Here is a 25,811-nt window from a genome sequence, read left to right as displayed (position 1 = left end):
TGGATTTTTTTTTTTTTCCCTCTAAATAATCAACCCATGGCTTTTCTGGGCAGTTTCCTGCAGGGGGGCTGTCTGTGCCCAAAGCCTCTGCGCAGCCCCTTCCTGGGGGTTCACCCCCTTTGCCGGGGGGAGGTTCGGCCCTTGGGGCACAGCGGTGGCTCTTTCCACCTGGGAAGGGGCCCTGAGCCCTGCAGGGTTTTCCAGGCACGATGCTTGAAAAAACAACATCCCAGGCTTGGGTTAACAGTGGCCAATCTGGAGATGCTTTATAAGCAGTTTTCATAAACCAGGGAAGGTTTATAACTAGTCAACGAGCTGTTGGGACGGCTCTGGATGAAGCAAACTAATAGCATCATCAGACAAGTTTAAGTGATTTTGGCCAGACTCTTCTCCTGGACAAAACCAGGCTGGGTCCGTTTGCTGCACTCCTGATTTTCACCCGTTTCAACAAGGGCAGAAACAGAGGTTTCCACTAAAGCATTAAGAAAGCAGCGATTTCAAAACCAGCCAGGCAGATCCGACCGTGCTCATTCGAACAGGCTTTTAGTAACCTTCAGAGACCGGCAATTCGGGTGGTAAACCCACTTTATGATCTGTTATTACCTGTGCTCTGCTCAGGGGCAGCAAAACTCATTACAGGCGTAAATGGTCGGAGCGCTCCCGTGAACCCGTGCGAGCGACCTTTAATGCTCTCCCTTTTCCGGCTTCTCAGCGATAAAAATACATTATTGGTAAAAAACAAAAGCCACAGACTTAGCCGCCGGTTTGCTTAGCAGTTCAGGCTTCTGTGCTTGAGGTTTTATTTCATTGCTGATGTCCCACGGATGGCTGTAGGAAACACACTTAGTTTTTTAGGAAGTCAGCCGGTACGGTGCGCTTTCTGGTTTTTATTTAACTGCACGTTAAATGTTCCCCTTTGCCCCAAGTTTTATTAAGGAGAAATTAAAAAAAAAAAAAAAAAAGTGCCTCGTTAAGCTGGAAATACGGAAGGAAAACAGTCCATCCTGCTGGGCCAAAGAAACAGCCTCAGGATCAACCCTACGACACTAGCCCAGTTCTCCAGACCCGATGTAATTACGAGGATGGCAGTCTGCAAAGGGCATGGGAACCGCAGACGTTCCTCTTGTAGAAAACTGAGGAGAAACAGAGGCTGAAAGGGACCTCAGAGTGCATCAAAACTCGCGGCTGGTGGGCGTCGGTGCAAGCCGATCACGTTGGGTGATGGAGATCCCTTGACGGCCCTGCGCCACCTCTCCCTGCTGTTACGTTTGCCCTCGAATAGAAAACGCTTCGTATCTCTAGCAGGCAGAAATACCAGAGTTGACCGATGTCCCAGCCAGCTCTCTTGGCTGTGGGATATCACTCCCGAAAAGCTCAAGAAACTGGTGCCATTGAGGAGGCCTTCAAGAAATGATGCACCAGAGGGTTTCCAATGTGCTGACAGGTCCATTGGCATGTGGAACGATGTCCTGAGTGTTGGGCCGTGCTCACGTTCCCCACTGCCTTTGCTTCTCCCATCTCTCCTAGTGCTTTGGCTCAACACCGCGATACAACCAACATCCCACGCGTTGCATTTGGGCTTGAAGGTGCATGCCGGCGCCCGTAACCCACCATCGCCTCCAGATGCTTCAAAAACATGTTTCTGGTTTTTGGACCACGTTATGCCTGGGATGAAGCCACGCAATCTGGCTGGTGCTCTAGGAAAATGCAAAAATCAGTTGCTCTTGGTGGTGTTTCTCCACACCCCACCTGTGCTGGAGTTTCTCAGTGGCAGGAAAAGGTGCAGATTAACTTGGTATTAACTAATACCGAGAGCACCATCTGGTGGGCTGCGGGGCCGGATAACGTGGGCGGTCGGAGCCAGGGATGGGTCTTGGGGCCTGAAAACAACCCAGAAGTGCATCTGGTCAGGGCCATCAAGTGGTTGTGGTCCACCTGGTCCGGCTTCCCACAGCCACCAGCTGGCAGCTTCAAGGAGAAGGTGGAAATAAGCCCCGTGGCAGCGACTAACAAACAGCATTTCTTCCTGCCTTTGGGTGGATGGAGCTCAATGTGCTCCTTGAAGTGCAGAGAAAGCCCTGGCTGGGATGACGAAGCCTCTACCATAAGTATCCATCCTTTCTTTGAATACGGATAAAATCTTAAAATCAGTTATATTGTGGCAATGAGTTCCACGGGTCTGTGATTGTGTGTGTTTATATATGTGCGTATATATATATTTCTTTTCCATATATATATAAACATATATCCATTTTAATTTGGCTGATGTTCAACGTTACCATCTGTAGCCTTTCCCTGTGAGAGACGGACTTAGCAGAGCCCAAGTTACTTGGACCAGCCATGATATTGCTGCTCCTCATGATTTTGTCCAGAGCCCTGTGATACCCTACTAACTCATACAAAGACCCTCCGTTTGCCATCGCTGAACAAAACCTAGAAAAAGTGACCTTCAAAAAGCAGACAAACCCTGTGCAAATCATGCACCATTTAAAAAAACCTCAATCTTTTCATCGATCCTTCGGCACAACCCCCGCGCTCTGCGTGCTTTGGGGCAGGAAACGTCCTCCCAAGATGTTACGTGGCTTTTGCCAGGCAGCTGATCCTCCTTCTACCTGTATGAAAGCGAGTCAAAGATGCTCCTTAGCATGGGAGCTCCTTCGCCTGCCCCGTTAGCTGCTGGCCATGGGTCTGATCGAGAGGTCCCTCCTTTACCGCATCCGGCACGGTGAGGGATGAACTATCCCGGGCACTTTTTTAATGCTGATATTGTATAAATTTTGATTTTTTCAATGCGTTTCCTATACGCGAGCTCTCAGGGAACACGTCTTTCTACGTGCTTGTGCAATTTGGGGGCACTCGAGCAGGGCTACAATATGAAGAGTCCAACAACAGTAAAGATTTTGTGAGGTCTCGAGCTGTCGCCAGCCTCAGGGAGAGAAGCTCCTGCTTCTCTGAGCTGATCTCCTATCCCCAGACTCAGGCCATCTGATTTCCACTAAAATATCCTCTGAGCAAAGGTGAAAACAATCAGGGTCATTAAGTAATTTTAGCCCAACCTCAGCTTTCTGCTTCCCTCGCCCATGGGGTGCCTTGTTGGGCTGGCAGCAATGGGTGGGTGATGGCAGGGTTGGGTTTTTTGTTGTTTTTTGGTTTTTTTTTTAGAAAATAAACACAGGTGTTTGCTATGGTCTGCTCTGTTCCTGCACCTGCAAGAGGTGAAGGAGGTGTTGGCACAAGTTTGACTGGAGGCATAAGTGAGTATAACCCACAAATTTGTTATGTCTTGATGGGATGGTGTTGCTGAACATGTGCTGTGACTGTCTCTGGGGCTCTGCAGAACAAGTTGGGTGATGTTCTCTAACACGCTTACGGTGAATTTTATCGTTGTTACTTGTGGTGTTTCTACGTAGCCATCAGATACTTCATCGAATCATAATTCATGTGAATTGTTCAATAATGGAGGTAGCCCATGGTGTTTTATCCTCAGCATCGGTGCTGGTTTTTGTTGCAATGAGCTTAGCTCAAACATAAAGAGAAAAATGAGTACCGAGGGAGTTTGCAGTCGTGCCTCGCTGGGATGCTTTTCCGTCGGTTCTCTGTGCTGCTCGGTTCCTGGAGCTTGCTGCTCCACGCTCCGCTTGTGTCCTTCCTCGGTGTTTACCCTCCGTATGCTCTTCTCTCAGCTGAGGCAGCGTGGGACCGGTTCCCATGATTTCTCAGAAGGACAAAAAAATCTCACAAGAAAACACATGAGATTTTTCTCATAGTTTTCATAGTGCAGCAGGTGGAAACGTGCAAGCGGGGTGGAAAAAAAGCCAGCTGGGTGAACCCAGCTCTGTTGTCAAAATGTCAAAAGCGAGTTAATAGAAACTCCTACTGTTGCTCTTCTCGAGTAAACACTCCCAAGGGCTCTGCAAACAAGTCACGCTCGAGAAACACTTGTCAGCGAGAGCCTCGGGCAGATTTCCTAACCAGAAGGTAGATGTGGGCTTCTCCCTTTGGGTTGAGAGTCCTGGGAAGCGCTAAAAGTGCCTTGCGGAGATTTTCAAGTCTTTCCTCTCTTGCAAGCGGAGTCCCAACCCCACACAACCCACCCCTGCGTTTGCTTTTCCAAGAGTCGGTGACCAGGCGGACTTTTCCTTGCGGGTTCTTCCTCCTTTTCCCCAAGCCCGTGCCAACGCGCCTGGGCTGCCATCGCCGTCGTCTGTCCTCAGCGGCCACGCAAAAGCCCTGCGTGCACGGCGCCGCGTTTTCCCAACGCAAAGCCCCTGGTAAGGTAAACCGCCCCTACGCAGCTGCGCTGCTGCAGATGCTGCCCACCGGTGTTCGCACTTGCTCGCTGCAGCACGGCGTTGACCCCGACGTGTTTGGAAAAGAACGGAAGGGATCGGAGTCGTGCTCCACACCGGCGTCTCCGCCACGACCCCTCAAGTTGTTCTGTGCCGACGGTCGGGTATCCTTAGAGACGTACGTGGGAAAATGCACCCGTTTGCTCCTGCAATTTGCTCCCGCAATTTCAGGAGCCAAACTAGTAAAATCCCGTCACGTCGGTGAGTTTTCCACCGTGATGTTTCCCTTCCCACCCCATCTCCTGCCCTTTTCCGTGGGCTCTGAATCGCAGCACCTGCTTGCTTCAGCTGCTGCCATTAAAACTGGAAAAGAAAGCGATTGGCGAGGCTTGCTTTCTTCTCCCCAAACAATACCCAAAATCTCCCGAAACTGGCACGCTCTGTCCAATTTGAATCGAAAACCTCCGCATTAATAAGCGTGCCTTTGGACCCTGAGAAATGTCTTTTGTGTGGGGTTCTCCCTGAATTTTAATAAGCCTGGCTTTTTACAAAGACCCCCCCCCCCCAAAAAAGAGAGAAACAGACACATGCACAAAGACAAATTTCATTAGGCTCTAATCTCCTTTCTGACAAATACGCTCCTGCCGATCTCTAAGCCCTTTCAGCCCAGCAATGCTTTTTCTTTTTCTTTTCCTTTTTTTTTTTTTTTTTTTTTAATCTTGTTGTTGTTTTGTTCCCCACCAAAACTAAAACTTATCCCGGCAGGGGACCCTGGTACAAAATGCCAGCTTACCAGCATTAAGCGCAGCGATGCTGAAATGGGTAACACCACTTTTTAATTTTTTTTTTAATTTTTATTTTTTTTTCCTTCTTAAAGGTGCGAAGTTGTTAATGAGGTGTCCTACTCAGTAGAAACCCAGAGAATCCTTTGATTAAAACCAGTCCGAGTGGCAGAGGCTGAATTATTTGTACTCGGTCTCTTTGAGGGATGGCGGCGGGGAGAGGAGAAAAAGATGAGGAATAACATATGCCGGGCAGTGGGTCTGCTTAATTTGGCAGCGCAGTTTAAGATAACGTCAAGAAAAGGGAGGGGGTTGTTAAATGGCATCAACGCTCGAGATACTGTATGAACAGAGGTGCTGGCAGGAGGAATCGCTTGGGAACGCAGCGGGTTTTGATGGGGGGGAAGCTTTTAGCAGGGGATCGGAGGCCGGAGTTGTGGCAGCAGGGCTGCGCTGCGCTCTGGCAGGGCCGATTTTGCGTCGGGACGGAGGGACGTCAGGGTGTTAGTCCCCATCGTCCGTACGGCACCTGAAGTCACGTCTCCTCCCTTGCTGCGGGGCGAGGTGTAGGGCAAGGGCTGGGTGAATCAGCGAGGGCCGATGTGAATTCCCTCGGGAAATCGCTCCGAGTGGGCACTCAGGGTCCCAGCTCTGAGCTCAGAGCCGAGGGTTTGGCTTTCTGTTGTCGTCTTCTCTTTCAGTGAGGTCCCCAAATCCCGTGTTTTCCCAAGGTTTTGGCTGGAAGGTCCCGCACCTATCGTCACGCCAAGGAGCACGGGAGGGCTGAGCTTTTCCTCGCTCTCCGCTTTGCATTTACTTGCCTGCACAGTACGAGCTCTTTAACTCGGTTTTATTCTCACTTTGATCACTGGAAATGTGGGTCCATCACACGCATCTAGGATCCGCAAAGAAGGGACGCGCGTGCTTGGACTACCGAGGAGCAGAACCCAGGCAAAAAAAAAGAAAAAAACAAAAAAAAAAACCCCAACCCAAGAAAAAAAAGAAACTGTGATGGAAGGAGCAAAACACTCAATTCAAACTATCCAGCACCGCGTTGCCGGAGGAGTTTGCATTTTTGGCCGGCAGCCCACCGGAGCATTCCTGGCATAGCTGCTCCAGCCCCAGGGGGGTTTAGTTGCTTTTTTGGGTCCAGGCATTTCAGCTGGCTGGGCAGGACCACTCCGCTCGCAGGGTCCAGGCGGGGCGTGAAGCCCGGTCGTGGGTGTCCGGGCACTTTTGGGGGAAGCGAGATGCCGCGGCTTCGGGATCCTGAAGGCTGATGAAGAGTCGGTACCCCGTCCCGAAGGAAATGCCACCCAGGCGCCCTGGAGCAGGCAGGGCACCGCGTACCCTGTGGCAGCTGCCGGCCCGAGACCGTCGGTGGGGACGGAGCCAGGGGAAGGAGCCAGCCTCGACCAGCTGTCCGACGGGAGCAGCCGGGCAAGACAAACGGCCCCTCTTTTCCCTGGCCTTTGGCTGGCGAGGCTCAAACACACTCAGCAAGTTTCCGAGCCTTAGCGGAGCGGCGGCGGGTGCCGGCAGCTGCCTGCACTCACGTGTGTGCGTGTGTGTGGGTGTCCCCCGCTGCGTGTCAGGCTGACAAAAGCTTTCGGGGGGAGCGGAGAAGGGCACCGGGCACGCAGACATCCGACTGCCGCGGTGCCGTCGCTCCCGTGGGTGCTGGGGGGTAGCTCCAGGGTCCCCCTGGCTCGGTCGCCGGCGGCTCAGCTCCACGTGGGTAATACGGCGGGTAAGGGCTGTCACGCGTGTAAGGGCTGTCATGCCGGCCCTCGCTGGAGCCGAGCCATCCAAGAAAGCAGCTCCCCGCGGGCAGGGGAGGACAGGAAACATCGCTGCTCCATCCCCACCCCCTGCCCACCGGCAGGGCTGGCGTCCGCGGTCCCCAGGGTTTGGCAGAAAACGGTTTTCATGCCCTGCAAAAACGTTGTAATTGCAGACGGTCTGTCCAGCCTGCGAGGAATTCACGGTCTGAAAAATACCCGAAAGAAGAGGGAAGGCGCGTGAAGGATGCGCGCCCCCGTGGCTGCACCAGTGCCGGGCTGCGCGCTGGCGTGGCCGCGGGGAACCTGAGCGATGCCGCGGACTGTAACCGGCTGCCTGAAGAGCCGGGCAGCTGGGACGGGTGCTCAGCACCGTCGCCGTGCAGGTTAAAGCCTATCTGTAGCCCCCACAGCCCCTTTAAACGGAGCCAAGAACCGTGCGGAGGCGGGTGCTGGTCACTCCCTGCTCTGACAGCGTTATTCTCCTGATCAGAGGGCGCAACAACCACCGCCTTCTTGCAATGCTTGGGAAAACAGCCCTCGTCGATTCACGCGCTGGAAAGCAACCCCCTGCGTGGGGGAGCGGGATGACCCAGGACCCCACCAACGCTCCCCTGTGTTGCCGCTTTGTACCCCCTCCAGCCCCGCCGGAAAGGTGCAGCAAGGCTCTATCCGACCCCCGGTTACTTTTCGCGTTGCTTTATTTACATTATAAACCCCAAACTAAAACAGAAAAGAAGATTTAAAAACTCAGCCAGGACTTTATAACTACGTAAAGAAAAATTGGGGAAAAGTCTGATAACTCCAAGTATTTTTGAGCGGGAACTTTTTTTTTGGGGGGGGGGAGTTTCATTCGTGTAGTAAATATTTGGTCACCTAAGAGATTTCCTGCACATCGTTTGTCTTCTGATTGAATATTCTGGCTTCGTTCCGTAGCTGTTAGTGAACGCAGCCGGTTTTCCCTTTTTGGGTCAAAAAGCAGTAAACAACCCAGCCGTGCACCTTAATATTTCTATGCCAGCTTAGAGGCGGGCTTCTGCGCAAACGAAAGAAATCAGGGGATGCAGCGAGTGGGGGGGGGTCTTAAAATTTGCCACATTTGCCGTAGCAGAGACTCCTGCAAGCATGACAACCAACTGCTAGCAAAAATTTTGTCCGAAATCATTTAATCACTGCAAGCAGTGGAAAACTTGAAGGGTGGGGGGGGACCAAACCCCACCAACTAAATAATCCCGTGATTTTTGGGCGAACGGTCAGGCGTAAGACTTGCAGATGGACTTTTGTGCTTGAAAGCTCATCTGGTTATTTTACCCAGTGACATCGTTTGGGCTAATGAAAGATGTAAACGCTCAACGCTCAGCTTTTCAGGCTGTAGCACTGCTTTAAAGGTGGAAGGTAGCAAAAACTTCCCAAGATCGTAGTGAACGCGTTTGAAAAATTGGCCATTGCTTACAAACCCGAAAACTTCTCTTAAGTCATCTGTTAAAAAGAGGAGGAAAGATTTTTAGGTACCTTCTTCACCTCCCCGCAACCCAACAGCGTGCTCTCCTTCGTGCAGATCCGTAAACTGGGAATTAAACATCAGAGATGTTTTGGGAGAAAAAAAATCCCGGCACCGAACATCTGTTCCTGGGTTTCGCGTGGCCAGAAGGGCTAGGTCAGGCTCAGCTGGAGTCAAAGAGCATTTTGCATCCTGCTCCTCCGCGCAGCCCTGCACAAGCTCGGCTTTGAGCGGGCGGATAGTCCGCGCTCTTCGGATTAAACACACGCAGGAGCTCTGCCAGGCTCCGCGCGCGAGGTTTTGAGCGAAAGCCAACGACGGGTTCTGAGCCAGACCTTGAAAAACGAATAAATAAGCTTCTGCCCTGATGGCTGCCTTTATATTTCAGGTGAAGATGAGGTGCAGAAATGGCGCATTACTGTGCACAACTGTTGCTATCAGGAGAAAATAACTACCTGTCCCTACCCATCTACTAGGCTCGGTTTTAATGGAGCCTCTGTGGGGAGGTCAGAGACTCCTCGTCGGAGAGATTATTACGGAATAAATCAGAGCAGCTCCGAGCGAGCAGCTTTTTTCCATTAGCCAGGGCACAGCAGAGAGAGATCGGGTATCACGCGCTCCGTCCTGCCTTGCCTGCGAGGGAAGCTGAAGGAAGAGCGCACCGAAACGTGCGTCTGCTCTGCAAAACTGTAGTGGAGACAGAGTTTAAAAAAAAAAAAGTTATTATTTTTTTTTTTTTAGCTAGGTTGGAGGGAATGATTTACTGAAAAATGGGCACTGGATGTAAACTTCTGTCCGCCCTGTCTTATAAAGTGATCGTTCGTATGCTCATCTTTGGGAAGGTTTTATGAGAACGTATTGCAGCCGGGGCTTTGCTCGCAAGTCCGTCACTGCAGGGATGGTCGGTGTCCCTTCCTCCTCAAGACGTTCAGGAGGGAAAGAGAAACAGAAATTCCTCGGTCCCCGGAGAAGCCGGGGTTGTGCTGCACATCTGCTGTGGCATGGTGGGCGTCGGGAGCCCCTCTTTGGGGATCCCAGGCAGAACGTCATGCTCGAGTGGATAGGTGCCTTTATCTTGGGTTGAATTACCCACTTTAAGGGGTCGTTTAGGCTGTGATTCAGGAAAGAGCGATTTGCCCTTTGCTTTAGGCAGGACCGAGGTGGTCTGGTCGGAGGCGCAAAACTGCTCGCTGCTGCCGCGGGGTGCTGGTTTCCCTGGGAAAGCTGGGGTTATGCCGTGGTCCTCGGGGAACACAACCTAAATTGGAAGAGGAATAGACTGTAGGAACAGTAAAAGCGAGGGAACGGAGCGAAGGGTAAACAGAGCAAGAATCACGCATAACGTTTCCCTGAATCTGGGTCTGAAAGACATCTAAATATAACAGATGCTGAAAACTTTAATCCTGTCCAGTATAAACAACAACAAAGTGTTTGGGGTTTGGGTTTTTTTTTTTTTTTTCCTGCCTGGCAGAGAAATAGGAAAAAATTCCTTTCGGATCCCACAGGCAAATTGAGGACAGGATGGAAACCTGCCCCATGCAGTGGCATGGCCCTTCTGAACCTTTCTTCAGGATGCTCTGGGCAGAGGCTGGATATGGCCCCGCTGAGCCCAGCTTCCCGCTTCACACTGGTTCCGCTGGGATGCGGCTTGGGAATATCTGACCATCTGCAGAGCTGCTCTTGCCAGCACAGCCTTGAAGGAGCACAGACCCAAACCCACCCTGTATCTTCAGCAGACCTTTTTACGGCTGCAACTCAAGCCAGAGTTTTCCCCTCACCGAAGGAGCACGGGGCTGAGGAAATCTGCAGCGATCACATCTGGCTGCTCTGACCAGCTGCAAGATTTTTAACTGTATGTGGTTGTCCATGAGAACTGGAAAGACCCTGCTCCGAATTGTGTCGGCTCGGAGTTATAATAAGCATTTGGGGGTTTGGTGTTTTTTTTTTTTCATCATCCTGAGGAGGGCAGTGGAGGTAGAGCAGGTGTCAGGAAGGGCAGCTGAAACCCCGGAGGGGACGGAGCCCTTCCAGGAGGGACTGGAAACACTGGGGCTGCTCAGGCTGGAGGGGATGATGGAGGTCTCCAAAATGGCAGTGGGAGAAGCCAGCGGGGGAATGTTGCTTCCTCGATGGATGCAGGCAGGAGCAGGGGCTGCTGGAGGCATCCGAGGGGAAGGGCAGCAGAGAGAGCCCGGGCTCACGGACCACCCAAACCAGCGTCTCCTATTGCCACGGGAGACTGAGCGCTGGGCTGGCAGGGATCAGCAGGGTATTTCCCGTGCGGTTAAGTCCTCAAGCCTGAGACAGCCTCTATCTTTTCGAACGCTGAAGGTCTTAGCGCTCATTTTCCAAACTTCGCTGGTTCTTCTTCATGTTTTAAAAGCCCACCACAAAGCCCTGCAAGGCATTCATGGTGCTGTGGTGGGTTAATCTCCCAGTATTGTGTACGGGGAGACAGAGATAGAGGCTTCCCCAGGCACTGATTCCCCTGAACAAAGCCTTTCTCTGCATATCCCTATCGCTAATTTTAGTAGGTCGTTGTCTGGCAAAATGCCTCCCAGCCTTCATCCTCTTCCTCATCCTGCCACCCCTGAGGTATTGAGCTGCTTAGTCCCAAACTCTCTGCTTTGGGACTGGGCTCTGTGACCCCAGCCTAGGGCAAATAACGGGGTGTAGGTCCTCCTCGTGCAGCCGATGGCTTTGGGTACCAACGTGCAACGCGTTGCCCGTCTGCAGAGGGTCTGGCTGGATGTCGCCGAGGCTGAGCCCGGCTGACTCATGGTAAACGCAGAGGAGAGGGGATGATTCGCAGGGAGGAATTCTGTGTACGGCTAACCCACAGTAAAGGTTAAACTCCTCGTGCTGTGTGGTTAATAAAAACTCCCTTGATAGAGGCAGCGCTTAAAAATGAGTCGGATTAGATTGCAAAGACCAAGAGCTAATGTGAGACAGCAGAATGTGGGGGTGGAGAAGCAGGTCCCTAGCTGGTAAAGATGGGAGCGCAAGAATAAGATTTTACACTCGAAATTTCTTCTCCTGTCAGCTCAGAAGTTTTGACTTTTGCAATAGCCTTCCTCCTCTAAGGCCAAAATTATGCAAAAAAAAGGAACTGCCAGCAGAAGCCCGTGACCTGCTGTGGATTCAGCTGGGCCAAGGAATCCTTCAAACACGAACGCAGGAATTCGAGGGTCTTTTCGTGTCATCTATTTCTGATGTCCCAGAGCTGACGGTGGGAACGCTACCTTGATATTTCTGGCATATCTGGAGTGGGGAAGAACGTGTTTAGGAACAGATGAACTGCTGCTGTAAAACACAGACCGTCCCAAATGAATCATGTTTGCAATAGTGCAGATGTTGGTGTGTTAATAACGTTGGAAGAGATTTATAACGCATGTAAACTCCTCATTCCAGTAGGATGAATTCAGGCTTGGAATAAACTACCAGGTAGAGATAAACAGCCGACAGCCAAATGTAGGCTGATCTTTGCCGTGCAACGCCCAGTCAGGCTGCGGATTTGTCCTGCGATGGGCTGCAGTTCAGTTCAGTTTCGGTTGCTTAAAACAGGTTTGGCTCCTTGGTGGGAGGGAAAGTCCCACTTGCAGTCAAAAGCTAATAGCAAGCTCCTGGACATCAGAAAGAAAACTTCCTGGACGAGTGGAGCAAGTTGGTTTGTACCTGAAAAGCATGCATCGCCTTAGGTCTGGGTCTGAAGGAGATGCTGCTGGTGATGGTTAGAGGCAAGGGGTTTGCAGTGGCACGGGTTTGGGGAACAAAAGAGTGGTAGATAGGTGGAAAAGTGGGAGTTTTTCCAAATACGTGGCCAAGATGCTAAGGGTAAACAGTGTTATCAAAGCAGGGAGCGATCAAAGGATGTCGATACGATCTGATTTCTGCCAGTATCGAGGCAGTTCCCTGCCACGCGGCCGTGGTTTCCTGTTTATACACCGCTTGCAGAAGAGAGAGTCACAACAAAACCTGCAGCAATTGGCGCCTGTAATTTATCTCATTTCTAGGGCTAAAACCAGCCCCCGTTTCTGCAGATGTGATGGAGTGGTGGAGTTCTCGCCACCTGCTGTGATTGAGCATAGGTGATCGGGCATCAGTTCGGGTTCCCAGGTCCTGTCACCTAGCCACATCTTGTTAGGATCTGAAATCATTCAGTTAATCTCAACGAGGGAGAAACTGTCACATGCTTGCAAGAAAAAAAAGACAAGAAATTAATTGTCTGTAATTTTTGTTGCTTCTTGTTTGACATGCGATGACAGGCGTCTCTGGAGTCAATCTTAGGAACATATGTACAGAGCTGTTTAAGGGGAAATTCTGCCTTATCATCTGTAATAATTTATACTCCCAAGGCTGCTTATCTTGTGCCGACTGGTGGGACCACTGTGTGCAAGCTGAGCTTCTGTAATTAACCTTCTTCCAGAAGACGGATACTTTCAGTACCTCCGTTGGTGCTCTTGATGGGAAAAAAATCTAGATCAATCAGTCGTCGCTCCCCTCTCCCAGCACGGCGCGAGGGAACCTGCACAGGTCTTCGAATTTCCCTGCTGAAAGAAAGTGAAAACCTCACGTAGTTTTGGCAGGGGAGACTTGAAAGAAAGAAAGAAGAGAGTCTTTGTGGGATTATGGCGATGCGAGGGCTCGCAGAAACACCCAGCCCCAGTCTACGCTACCGCTGCCGAGGTTGGTAGGACTCGTGGGGATGGCCGTGAAGGGGTGACGTTACTTTTAAGGCATTATCCCACAAAACCAGCTGCTCTGGCTCTGGTAGTTGCTCTGTATTTACTAACCCTCAGCAGAGCCCTCGTTGCATGAACCTGGCCAGACCTCACAGCGTGACCACTGTGCGTTGCAAGTCTTTAGTGCTGAGAGGTATGATGGGACATGTGGAGTTAGGCACTCCCCAGACCTCTCCCGGCTCTGCGGCCGGTCCTTCTCCTCCATCTGCACATGAACCGTTGCGCAGTCCCTCCCGGTCGCACCTTCCCCATGCAGGATTTCCCAGGAGGGGGTTAGGGGTTACGTGCTTAAGGAGGCTCTTTTTGGCTTTTACTGTCCGGAAACTGAACGGCATAGGCGATGGACCAAAGATGTTACAGGAAGGGAATGGTCAGAAACTTGCTCTTAAAAAAAACGTAAGAAGAGATTGTCGTATGGGTCACTTTCTTGAAAACGAGAACTGCCACAAAGTTTGGCAATGCCTTTATTGGAGCAATGAAGGGCAAAGTGAGGAAAGATGAATCCGTTGTACTTTAAAAAAAATGAGTTATTTGGTGAGATCTGCAGTAATTCTTTTTTTTTTTTTTACATAGTCCATGTTTTGTTTACCTTTGTGTCAATCTAGTGAGGATTTTGACTCTATTTTAGTGGCACATAAAGAATTTCCTGTTTGTTCGTATTTTAAGGAACTTGATGAGTATTTCCATATAAAGAAGAAGGTCTGAAAGAGAGAGTTCATCTCAGGAAGGAGAACAGTTTCCATTTTCCAGGATGCCCTGAGATGATGCCATGCACGTAACCACGGAGATGCTGGCTTGCGGAAGCGCTGGTGGCCAGGTATGGACGCAGGCCGAGTGATGCTCTTTCTGCTGAAGCATCCCCGCTGCTGCTCACCTGAACAGGAAAAGTCAAACCTTATCCCTGCCAAGTGGCTTTAATACGATATCATCAATCCATACCGCAGAACAATGAGCACTGCAGCATTGCGAGGCGTAGCTTTGACAGGTTCATTTATGAAAGTCAAAATCCGGAGAGGGAAAAAAAAAAAAAAAAAGCAGTAGAGCTGTCAAGACACCCCAGTTTCTGTTTGTTCCACGACAAAAGCCAAGGTTACGGTTTGAGCAATGGATTAACTAATATATAACAGGCACAGAAAGCCCTGGAAAAATGAGGGAGGAAGGGGTTTCCCTCCCACCTTAAGAAGATCTGACATGGGGCTGCTGGGCAAGGCAAAAGCTAGGCAGAAGTCACCTTCACCAAGGAAGGCTTTCAAAAATTGGGGAGAGCTTGTGGGAAGGGTCTAGGAGAGAAAAGAAGAGCTGGAGGGATGCTCGTCCTCAACCTCGGCTGCTCTGAGAGTCACCGGTCCACGTGGTCGGTGGGTCAAACCGAGTTCAGCAGCTCGTGCCTGAACGCTGCCCAACGTGACTCCTTGCTCTTGCGTACGCGTTGGCTCGCGGTAATCCTTTCAGTTTGGGTTTATACAGCACAATTACTTCCCTGCTCCTGGCCTCTCAGCCAGCATCGCTGCTGCCTTTCTCCTCACCGAGACCAGATGCAACGGCGGGGGCGAGTCTCAAAGCCAGAGCACGAGTCCCGGCTTCGCCATCCTCGCAGCCGCAAGTTCAAAGGTCTCTTTCTTTGTTTGGCGTACGCCGTGTTAATTTGTCAAGTTTTATCTATTTCTGCTACCCCAGCAGCTGCGCAAAAATACTCCGCCAGCTTTGGGCTGGAAAAGCAACAAAAGCAGAGGCCCGCCGCCTTTTTCATGTAAATGTTTGTTCAGGGCGTAATTGTCTCGCAAACCCAACCGAAAGCCCTTAAATTGGTTTAAAGGTTTGCAGTTACATGCCTTTGACAGCCGCCGTGACAGCTCCAGCCATACCCAGCTTGTTCTGGTATTCATGGGCTCGTCGCATGGATTTTTACTGTCGAACGGAGCTTTTTTTTATTTTTATTGCTTAACATCAGTTAATAGGCACTTAAGATGAAGTAATTTCCTTTTTATTTTCTTACTTGGTCTCTGCTGATCAACGTGGGATGAGATCACCTGAATTTTATTTGGGGAGTTAAAGGCAAAATTGGCAACATCTACCTAGGGCTTTTTTCCCCCCCGCCCCCCTTCTCCTTTGAACAGGGTGGGATTTCGGCAGAACAATTGACATCCATTTGCTAAGTGGTTTTGCAGGCGTGTTTATGAGAAATGCAAATACCCCAGGACTACGATGAGTTTGTTTTCTAGCCTTCACCTGACTTTAGCCCCTGATCCCGCAGGTTTTATGTGCACGGTTAAGTCTCAGCTCATGCTCAGGCGACTGAAAGATCGCATGCCTGAAGCCGAACATATCTGCAAACCTCTCTAAGGCGGAGGTGCTAAGATACAAGAGATCTTAAGCTTTTTGAAAATGCTGTCCTATCACAGCTTAAAAATAGAGGCAGTTTAGGCCTCTCAAGGTGTCATGCAAGGGAATTTCAGTTGGAGGCAAGGAGCTCGAAAATACCACGGTCCCAGCGGATAAAGTGGGTCTCTCATGTTTGCTTTCCACTAAGATAACCCAAGGAAGCTGACGCCTCCAGGACTGTATTGTTTCACATCAAACCGTCTGCTTGGCAGAGCAAATGTGATAGCGGGGGTGTTGATTTATGAAGTGGTGGCTGAGTTCCCAACCAGAAGCGGCAGAAACGTTTTGCATTTGAAATATGATGGCTCGGAGGCGTGAGGTCTGCCTGGGGTCCGTCCGTGTGTTGGGTTTCTCAAGCCTGGTGAAAGTCACCCACTGATCTGGGGACATCAGATGGGTTTCTCTTGCCTCTCCCCGGCTGGCTGTTTTTCATGAAACTCGTTGGCACTCTGTGCCAACGAGACCTCTCTCCTTCTGTTAGGTTTTGCACGAGGTTGGCCAACACGTCCAGTAATGATTAAGGGAGGACAGGCAAACGCACGTACGCTTTCCCTAGGAAATGAAGCTAAAAATGGAATTACACCTTCCCAACCGGTTAATGGACTTCAAAGAACAAACCCGACTGGTGGCTTGGGCTGTGGAAAAGATTGGCAAAGGGTGGAGAGAAGGGATGAATTTAGAAGGATGGGACAAGCCAACCTGAAGACCCCCTCCCATGTCACGAATATAGCCTCTCGGGGCATTCACTGGGAACGTCTCTGCTTAATTACAGTCTAATTGCTGCTCTGGGTGCAGTTCTCATGCCTTTTGAAGATGTCTTGAGACTGGCCAGTGGAAAACTGCTCTAAAACATGTTTTTTTAAGATATCAGGCCAAGCCAAAGGAAATATGCCAGGGAGCCGTGGGTATGATTGGAGCCTATCAAGATGCAGGGATGAGGAGATGCATATCTTGTTCCCTCAAGTGGGAAGAATTAACCGCATGTGAACAGGGATAATGCGAGTCCTGGAAATAGTCACGGGGACAGCAGCAAACACAGATATAATTTAACCCTTCTCCTGTTATCCTCCAGACTTCAGAGCAAAGGAACTTCTGCTGCAGGGCTCACCAAGTCAGAGGTGTAATACTGGGGCGGTTCAGGAATGACCTTTCATATACTAAAAAATATTGATTGAAAATTAAATATTAGAGGAACACGGTGCAGAAGTTAGGATTTAATGCAGAGTTTTAAACTTGATAGAAATGGAAAAACTCATCCAAAGGACCCGGAAGAAATGCCAGCTGATAAGAATTATGGTGGATAACTGCTTTGGTAAATGGATGTGTTCAAGGGGAACACACAAGAGGTGGGCGAAAGCTTCGTCGGTCTGTGGCTGACTGCCTAGCTTGTGGAAAAAGAGATTCCAAGGGGAGGAACGGCCAGGGCTGCCCAAGGGCAGCGGCAAGAGGATCCCACCACGACCGCCCAAGGGCTGAGGATACCGGAGCTGCCACCTGCGAGGCAGCGGCTCGGGCTCCGGAGTTTGGCGCATTAATAAAATCACCCTTGTTCAAGGTTACGGCGCGAGTTGATTGCTTCTGATTAGGGATTTGTATTCAGTTGTGACATCCCACAATTTTTATTACCTTTATGGTAATAATTGCAAATAATAAAATGACAAACTACTGTAATTAAACTTTAATTAATTACAAATCCATTACTTTTAAGTTTATTCATGGTCGGCACAATGGTACTGAAAACAATTCATTAAAGCACTTGGTACGTAAATTGTGAAGTAAAGCATTAATATCGGGCAGCTCGTGTATTCACTTTCTGCGTAGCAGTCGAGAATTTGTTTTAAGGGCAAGGCAGCTCCCCTGGCTGATTTTAACTACTTACTTTAGGGAGCAGAGAAATACCGGATGCTCTCAAGCTAAAATTATTCCCCAAGTCAGGTTCTGCGTCCTCTAAACCGAAACACTAAACATGCAAAAAGAGGGATCCCTGCCGGGGCTTGCTACTTGTGCACGGCTAAATCACTTTAACAGCCGCCGGGAGACGTGGCAACGCCGCAGAGGAGTGGGGAGGAGGGCAGTCCCCTTCTCCCAGTCCGCGTGTTTTACCTCTGATGGGTACCCCTACGCACGCGGCGCTCAGGGAGAGGGTCGGCATCGCTCTTGTACCGCCAGGCAAGCAACGTGCCCTTTGCTTCGGCTGAAAACACCTGCCCGCCTCCCCCAAAACCGCTAACTTTCCATCCTGCCGACTGGTGCTTCTCCGGCAGGGCAGCAGACACCTTATCCTGCCTCTCTAAACTGAAATAATCTCATTTGCGACGGTCTATTTGTCTTCGGCTTTTGCTGACTTAATTCGATGTAACGAGCCAAGCTGGACTCTGCTCCCCCCAGATAACCCGAGCGCAGATCACCGCGCGTCACCGCAGTAAAAAACGGTGCGTGTCGGGTACGGGATGCTAATTGCGCACTCGTATCATGCCGTTCACGCTCAGAAAGCCTCGTCCTTGGCTCTAGAGCAGCATCTTCTGCAGCAAAGGTGCCGGCTGTGACCTCTCCACGTCAGCTCCTTGTCCCCAGGCAAGGGGTACGAGCCGTGGCTGCTGGGTCGTGCCACGCGCTGCGGTCAGGCGGCGCCTGGGTGTTTTATTTGCCTTCTCTGCTCTGTGGGAATGGGCTGCAGTCTTAACATGGAAAAGCTAAAGGAGTGAGAAATGCACAGGAGAAATGCCCCGGGGACGGTCAGCCCTGGAAGGCGTGGGCTGCAGGAAGCAAGAAGTGCCGGAGGGATTTGTCTCTGCTGAGAGCATCCTGCCCCGGCAGCGGCAGTGCTTTTTTCCTACCGTCTCTCGCGTTTAGCAGCTTTGACCACCTCCTTCCAACAGCCTGGGGCGTGCCGGCCTGGTGGAGGTCAACACAAAGCATTTTATTCCCCCCCCCTCCCCGCCAATGCAATTTTCAGGTGGAGGCATCAGTGCTGCGTTGGGAAGCACGGAGTAATATTTGCATTTTGCTAAAGGGAGCCGGCGTTTTACCACAGCACCCGCCGCGTTGTCTGCAATCCGTGTGTAATTTTACCTCGCCCTTGCCAGCTAGGGAAAGAAGAAGGTTTCCCGTCAAGGGGGAAGGCACGAATAGAGGGGAGACGTGATCAGACAGAAAGGCACCTCCAGCTCGGACAAGGAGAGCCTAAAGCAGGGAGGCACACCCAAGGTTAATAACACGGTGCTCCACCAGCTTCTATCTAATCTTGGAAAACGTCCTCTGCTGCAAAGAAAAATGGGAAAGTGATTATGTGACTTGAAATAAGGTCTTGCTCTACTGTCTAGACAGCTTTAAAAAACATCAAGCCGGGGTGTTCCTATTTATGAAAAATGCAGCTGTACTTCTGCCTTCCTCGAGCGAGAGGAGAAAGCGGTGCACTTGAGGTCATTTGGCTGCAACGCGCTCGCCAAGCCCGTCCGCGGGAATTTATTCCTCTCTCTCCCTTTCTTTCTTTGTTTTATTCCTCGCGCTGCATGGCTTGCGCTCCCGACCTGCCGCCTCCAGCCCTCTGGGGCTGTGTCCTCGTGCGGGGAGCGAGTAGGGAACCGGGGGCTGCCTGCCGAACGAGCGGCCCCGTGAGCATCCACGAGCCGGAACAGCTGCTGGGTGCTGCTAACCCGGGCTTTTTTGTTACCAAAATATTGCGATAGGGGTGACTGCCCAGAGCAAAACCGCAGGCGGCTTCCAGGTCCTTAATAGAGTCTCTTATAGAGTGGCTCTTAAATTGGAAGAATTTTATTTGCCCTAAATGCAATCTTGGCAAGTCCCTTTGTTTTTTTTTTTTCTTTCCCCCTAGTAAATTATTCATCGGGTTTGACCTTTTTTTTTTTTTCCTGGTGGGATCTAGGCAGGTGGAATCTGATGCCCAAATCATCTGGGCAGGATTTTCAGCGATACCCAGCACCAGCAAGAGCCCCGCTGCTCAGCATCCCCTGCCAATCGGACCCCGCACCGCATCGCTGCTAAGGTTCCACCCTGAAAAAAACCCCAAAAACCCAAACCCCTATTGATCATGGGGTGTCCTACAAAAGGGAGAAATGGGTCAGCAGATATGTTAATCCCAGCTTGATCTAAAGTCTTCGGGACAGGTGGCAACCTTCATTTAATGGAACAATGAGATCATTAGGAATTCGTGATGAACTGTACCGCAGCCATGAAAGCAGGTCACCCCTACCCCAGGAACACTTCAAAGGGAGCCTGTCCCCGTTCCTGTGCAGCAGCAGAGATGGCCGGGGGCGGGCTGGCAGCTCTGCCTTGGCATTTGCTAACCAGGTGATTTTTAGGAACAAAAGGGGGCAATCGCTACGGACGCAAAATGAGTTATATTATCCCAAGTAGTAAGATGACTTGAAAAAATGGGCTGATTCAGTTTTAGGTGTTGAGTATCGCCGGCCACTGGCTGTAGCCCTGCTGCTCTGGATGGGCTAGGAGGGTGGTCAGTTTGGGAAGAACCAGAGTCCCAGGCCATGGATGGTAACCAGCCAGGAGAAAAAGGGAAGAGGTCCTTCCCTGGTCCCCAAGGGAAGCTTGGTCCATCTCCAGGCATCGCATAGGTAACCCTATTTCCACCTTCCTTCCCAAAGGTCTCTCCTCACCGCGTACCCTCCAGCTGTACAGCAAGACGTGGGACCTCCATTGTTGAGCTTGAGCCATTTGGATGCTTTCTCTGCTGCCTTCAGGGCTGAAGTTCGGGTGCTTCTGAGGTTAGTGTGGTGCTGCTCCCACGTAGGGACACCTGCGTAGCTAGCCCAGACCCAAGGGAAAAAAAAAAAGAAATCACCCCATGGCCCTTCTGTTACGAAATCCAGCCCACTCCCAATGTAGAGCTGTCTGATAACTGGCAGAGGTAGAGAAAACAGAGGTCTCCCATGCCCAGGACACCCACTTCAGTCCTGCCCGAGGTCCCCAGCCTTGCCAGCCAGATATGCCGCATGGCAGTAAACCACCTATGAACTTTTTCCTTCTCTCATTGACCCCTGTGGATAAAAACCAAGTGCTCATGATAGGACTACAAATTTGAAAAGTTTCTTTTCTTCCCTCCACCTCCTTTTGCTCCCAAATCTTGACATTCCTACAGTCCTACGTAACTTCATTAACCACCAAGCCAGCAGTCTGCTGCCCTGCAGGAGGAGACCAGGCAGCAGAGAGGTTTGCTCAGCTAGCGAAAGCCCCAGGGCTGAAGATAGGAAAGGTTAAGAAAATATTTTTCTAAAGATGCAATAAGCCGTAGTAGGTTTTGGAGGGTTATTTAGTTTTATTTTTTTGAAAATGGGGTATTCAAAGCAAGCATTTTATAAATATTTATACACAAGAAACTGTGCTAAAATAACACTTGAGGGGTGGTTTGAACTCCTCCAGGAAATTGAGGCGGCGCGCAGTCACCATGTGGACCTCGTGCGTTGCTCCCGAGGCTCCTTATGTCACGCTGCATTTCCAGGAACAGGGTTCAGCCGTTGTCCGTATTAACCACAGCTTTTGCCATTGCACCACCATGGTTGTGTAATGCCAGGTGATGGCGGGTGCTTGAGTGACCAGCCTCCCCCAGCTCTGCCCAACGTGCCCTGGGCACCCGGTGGGCTGCTCGCCCCATCCTGCCCAACCCACCCGTGCTTCCCAGCATGAACCTTTAGGCGAGGCTCTGTGCAAAGTGCTGGGACACCTTGAAAATGCAGCAAAACTCTCTCTTTTCTGTGCACACCAGCACCACCACTAGCACCACCACCAGCACATGCCCAGCCCCAGAGCAGAGCAGGGAGAGGAGCTGGCAAGCACCTGTGTTAGTATGCATTGTTTTCAAGGGAGAGGGGAGCTAACGATCCTCACACTCCCCCTAATTAAGGAAAGAGCAGCCTATTTCCATTCCTAATTGTTTTTTCAGATTCACCGTTTCTGCTCCAGCTTGTCTGCACCTGAGATGTTAGTCCCATAAATTTAGCAGAAGGCCCCGTAGTCTTGCCTCGCGGCTCCACAAGAGGCTATTTAAAACCCAACCCATACCACTGAAGACTGTCATTGCTCCCTGTGAGCACATCAGGTGACCAGGCATGCCACAACTGGCCACTGGGCCAAAAAAGTAGGTCTCCTTTTGTTCCCCTTCACGGGGAAATGCTCCACAAACCCTCCCTTCCCTCCACAGCTGGAGGTGGTTGTCCATGTTCTCTCTCTCCTTCTGGGCACAGGTGTCTGTAGTCTTCATGAAAGCATAAAGCTTCAGCACTCAGGAAGGGAGAGGAAGGAGTCCTCCTCTCCTGGTTTTGCTTATGGTTTTTTTTATGCCTCTACTCTTCCATGTACAGCTTTGGGCTTTCTTTTCATACGTGCTACGGTGTTGTCTGAGTTGCTTCGTGAAGACTTCCTGCTCGATGGAGTCTGGAGATCATCTGCTGGACTAATGGGAAAGTAAACCAGAAAATGCTTCAGGTTATCTCCTTCCCCCACCGCCTCCCTGCAAAAAACCAGCTCTAGAGGATGACTTTGCGGAGGACCGTAAAGATCTGTGGTCCTGGTGGGGCTTGGTGAGAGGCAGCATCTCTTGAGAAGGTAAGCAGAGGGACTGAACCACTCCACTGGTAGCATGCTCAGCCAGGGTCCCCTGTCTCAAGTGAGCTGGCTTTGGGGGGAAGAGGGACACTGGTGGGTGAAGTGTTCTGGGAAGACGTATGAGGGTGAAAAGGAAAATGAGCGTGGGAACTGTTAAAGAGAGGGATGCATTTCCCCGCATTAGAAGGGGCTGATTCCTTTGTATTAGTTGGGAAAGGGCAGCCTAAAAGGGTACCTGCTCCAGCCACGGTTCCTGTGTGGCTGAGTTACTTTAAAAAAAAAAAAAAGTCTTTCTTTTTGGAGAAGGCTAGAGAAGCTCACGTCTGTGTGTCCTTGGCTGTGTCCAAGGCAGGAAGACTGTGTTGTGGTAATGTCAGTCCCTCAGCCCCAGCCCTTCCTCTCCACTCTCGTGGTTCTGAGTAATTAAATAAAATGCAATATCCATCTTGCTATGTAATGCAAACATTGCACCATGCCAGGCAGCTGATAAGAAACTACCTCTTATTTCTAATGAGGAAACTTGACATAACCTTAAAGAGCGTGCAGGAAAAAGGAAAACATCTCAAAGAGTGCTTGCAGTGGAACATTCCTGGTACTTGAAAAGGCACAAAGCAAGTGTGGTTCATGTCAGTAAACATTTTCAGCTTCCTTTAAAAAAAAAGTGTAACAGCTGTAAAAATTAAAGCAAAAGATAAAACCTTTCTGTAAATGTACAATGACTCAAAGAGCAGTTTGGTCTTGAAATGAAGTTTTCATCTACTTTACCAGCAAAGCAAGACTAAGGTTTGAGGGGTTTTTTTCCCCTCATGATTTAGCTTTAAATATCCTGAGTGATCAAAAGCAGCAAGCCCTCAGTAGTGTTTCACCTGGTGCAAGGAGAGTTGATGACATTGCAGTGGTTCTTCAAGGTCTAGCCAGAAATGCAGGTCCTGGTGTTTGATGGACTTCAGCTGGATGCTAGTCGTGCTTCAAGTCAACGCTTGTATTGTTGGATTCTTTCCCACTTTTCTCAACAAACTGTGCATCCTGCTGGGATGCAATGGCATTGTTGGATTGCGTAGAGATCTTCTCTTGAAGTTCTGATGTCTAAATGGAGAATGCTATTGAAAGGAGAGGATTAAAACTGCTCCGGTACCAGGATACCAGGGTTTCGTGGGAGCTCTCCAAGGTCTGCTTGGAGAGACCAGGTCCAACCTTTTGACTGCCTCTTAGAATCATAGAATGGTTTGGGTTGGGAGGGACCTTTGAAGGTCATCTAGTCTAACCATGAGGGTTGGACTTGATTGAGAAGCTGGAGACCCTCACTGGTGCCTCTCAAACACATTGAAGAGCTTATAGCTCAATGCAGTGGAATGATGCCAGTGTGCTATTCTTAGCTTTAGAATTGTTTATTTAAAAAGAAAATAAATCTGGAGGATATTTTTATAAATATGCAGCACTAATTCCTTGTGCCTTTCTGCTAGAGTCTTCAGAAGCATCTGATTTTGGTCCTACCCTGATAACATAGTCTCACAGTAATAAACCTTACGCCTCCAGGGAGACAAACAGGTCACAGTGGCCTTGCTGGTGGATCAGAAGGTCTGGATTCGAATCACACACTGCGAAAAACCTCATGTGTGGTCCTCGGGAGGAGTCTCTTAGCTTCCTCTTGCTTTGTCCACCTGGCCAAATTCTTGTTTCGTTTTCAGTGAGTGTCGATGAGACACACAGAGGAGACAAGCTGTTGTTCCACAGCTTTGCCACTCATGGTGGTTGGAAAGACGATTAAAAACCTTGAGTAAGATGGGAAGAGTTTTATAACAGACAGTGCTGATATACAGCTAAAGCTGCTTCCAAAACACACACGCAGGAGGGTAACTCCGCTTATTTATCTCATGTGAAATTGGCAGGTTCTTAATATTGTTGCTGAAGCGTGTTTCCTCTTTGCATGCACACGGAGACTTTGAGCGATGCTATCTTACTTTCTTTTGCGTTCTGGCACTCCTCCTGCTACCTCAGCCCCTTTCTAAAGATAAAAATTGGCAGCAGACTCCAACGGCCAGTCTGCTGGTGTGGTGGGAGTGGGGGCTCGGGACTGTGTTTTCTCATTTCTGTTTGTTTGCCTTAGACTTAGCCTACCCCCCCTGCAATCACTCGGACCCTCTGTCCTCTGACTTTAGAGGGTGTTGGGTTATGCCCATTTTCCTTGATCTAAATGGTTTCCTATCGTTCATCTCAGTCATTTATTCTAATGTTAATCACGAGTAAAAACCTCGCTTGACGGGGAGAGCTGTAGGGGGTGTTGGCAGAGCTGAAGTTAGCGTTCCCTGGAGAGATGGATGTAGTGCACCACCTGGGTAGGTGGCCAAGCCAAACTGGAAATTCCTTGCTTTCTTTGCAAGAAAAGGAGAAAGAAACTTTAAGTTGCTCAAAACTTTCTGTGCAACCTAGAGTAAACCATTTTCCTTTGGTGTTAGGGTTAGTTAGTCTTTCTGAGTTTTATTTTAATAGTGTGTCAGTTTAGGAAGAAAAAAGACTTTGGAAAAAACAATGTTTCCACTTCCCCAGGAATGTGTTTCCCTTTATAACAAACAACCGGTTGACAATTTCAAGTCAAAGGCCTAAATAGATTCCATCTCCAAAGCGGACTTTTCCAGCAAAGTTACCATTTTCTGAAAATATCTTGCCTTATGCCTTATTTTTTACATACGCTATACGTTTTGGAAGCCATCTTCTCCAACAGCCTCTAGATCTCATCAGATATTGAGCAGTCTACTATGTATTCTGGCAGTAGAGCCTGGTTATATTTCTGCACAGATAGTGGTGAGATTTAATATAAATTCATAATTTATAGGACAGACAGGACATTTTGTGGTTCTCTTCAACGCTTTTGATGTCAATGGGAATTCTTCCTCCGTGGGCATTCTGGATGAAAACATTAAAGCATTAAAAGAAAAAAAGTATTTTTAAATGTTTACATCTGGGGACATGTAGTCAAATCTAGCTTAGATGCACATTTTATTAACCAGATGGTAACATCTTATTTACATTTCCCACATAAAACCATCTGTGCTTGAAGTGGGGAGATGCTGTCTCTTGCTACAGTTGGGAGTTTGGCTGCAGGGGGTGTAGCGTCGCTTTTGTTAGTATCCAATTTTCCTCTCTCGTCAGAGCTGAATATGTAACGCTAGTTTTATTTAACCTTGTTTTAATTAGAGGGTTGCAAAACTGCACTTGGCTCTTTCTGCATCAGTTAGCTGGCACTCTAGATTTTGCGGCCTTGAAACAAAACTCAAACCTCTTGCCTTGTTTTCCCTTGATATTGAACTTGCAGTTTGCCTCCTCTATTTTCACCCCATGGTTCCTGCATGTAGCCTTCTCCACCACTAAATAATTCCTCTTCCTCCTCGGTGTGAAATCCTGGCTCCACTGAAGCCAGTGAAAAGTCTTGACATCCGCTTCAACAAGGTCAGGACTTCTCCCCGGGTGTTTATTTTCCTTAAGCGCTCGTGACCTCTTACTCTGTCCAACCTTTCCTTGAGCCAAGTTCAACACCTCCATCTCCACCATCCCTGCCGCTCTTCTGTGACCTTCCTCCAAATTACAGTGTTGGGTGCCCAGAAGGGAACATGCTATTTCAGGTGTCGTTTAACCAGTAACCTCGTGGAAATACTTTTTTTTTTTTTGCTATTGGCTTCGTTATTTCCCCCCCACTCACCACCACTTTTTCCTTGTTTTACTGGCATATCACGTTGCATTTTCATGTCATTAATAAA

At 49.6% G+C, this 25,811-nt stretch overlaps 2 protein-coding genes across 4 annotated transcripts in view; both read left to right on the top strand.

The window, feature by feature from the left end:
• The window catches only part of LOC129208289 (uncharacterized), a 77,713-nt gene that overhangs the window by 25,798 nt on the left and 26,104 nt on the right, over nucleotides 1-25,811 (top strand). For 2 of the 3 annotated variants that reach the window (XR_008577766.1, XR_008577767.1), the window contains exons 6-7: nucleotides 20,100-20,219; nucleotides 21,813-22,056. The gene's annotated coding sequence lies outside the window, so the exon portion shown is untranslated. Of the gene's footprint in view, nucleotides 1-13,761; nucleotides 14,100-20,099; nucleotides 20,220-21,812; nucleotides 22,057-25,811 lie in introns of those variants that run through there. The other variant, XM_054830770.1, reaches the window with a different exon arrangement.
• Nucleotides 3,973-5,250, top strand: LOC129208290 (uncharacterized). Its single transcript, XM_054830772.1, has 2 exons — nucleotides 3,973-4,550; nucleotides 5,167-5,250. Exons 1-2 carry the CDS (start codon nucleotides 3,983-3,985, stop codon nucleotides 5,199-5,201), a joined length of 603 nt encoding a protein of 200 aa, XP_054686747.1. The 5' UTR covers nucleotides 3,973-3,982; the 3' UTR covers nucleotides 5,202-5,250.

The sequence above is a fragment of the Grus americana genome, chromosome 6 (genome assembly GCF_028858705.1).
Source record: "Grus americana isolate bGruAme1 chromosome 6, bGruAme1.mat, whole genome shotgun sequence".
Taxonomy (NCBI): Eukaryota; Metazoa; Chordata; class Aves; order Gruiformes; family Gruidae; genus Grus; species Grus americana.
This window is presented reverse-complemented; position numbering and strand designations above follow the sequence as displayed.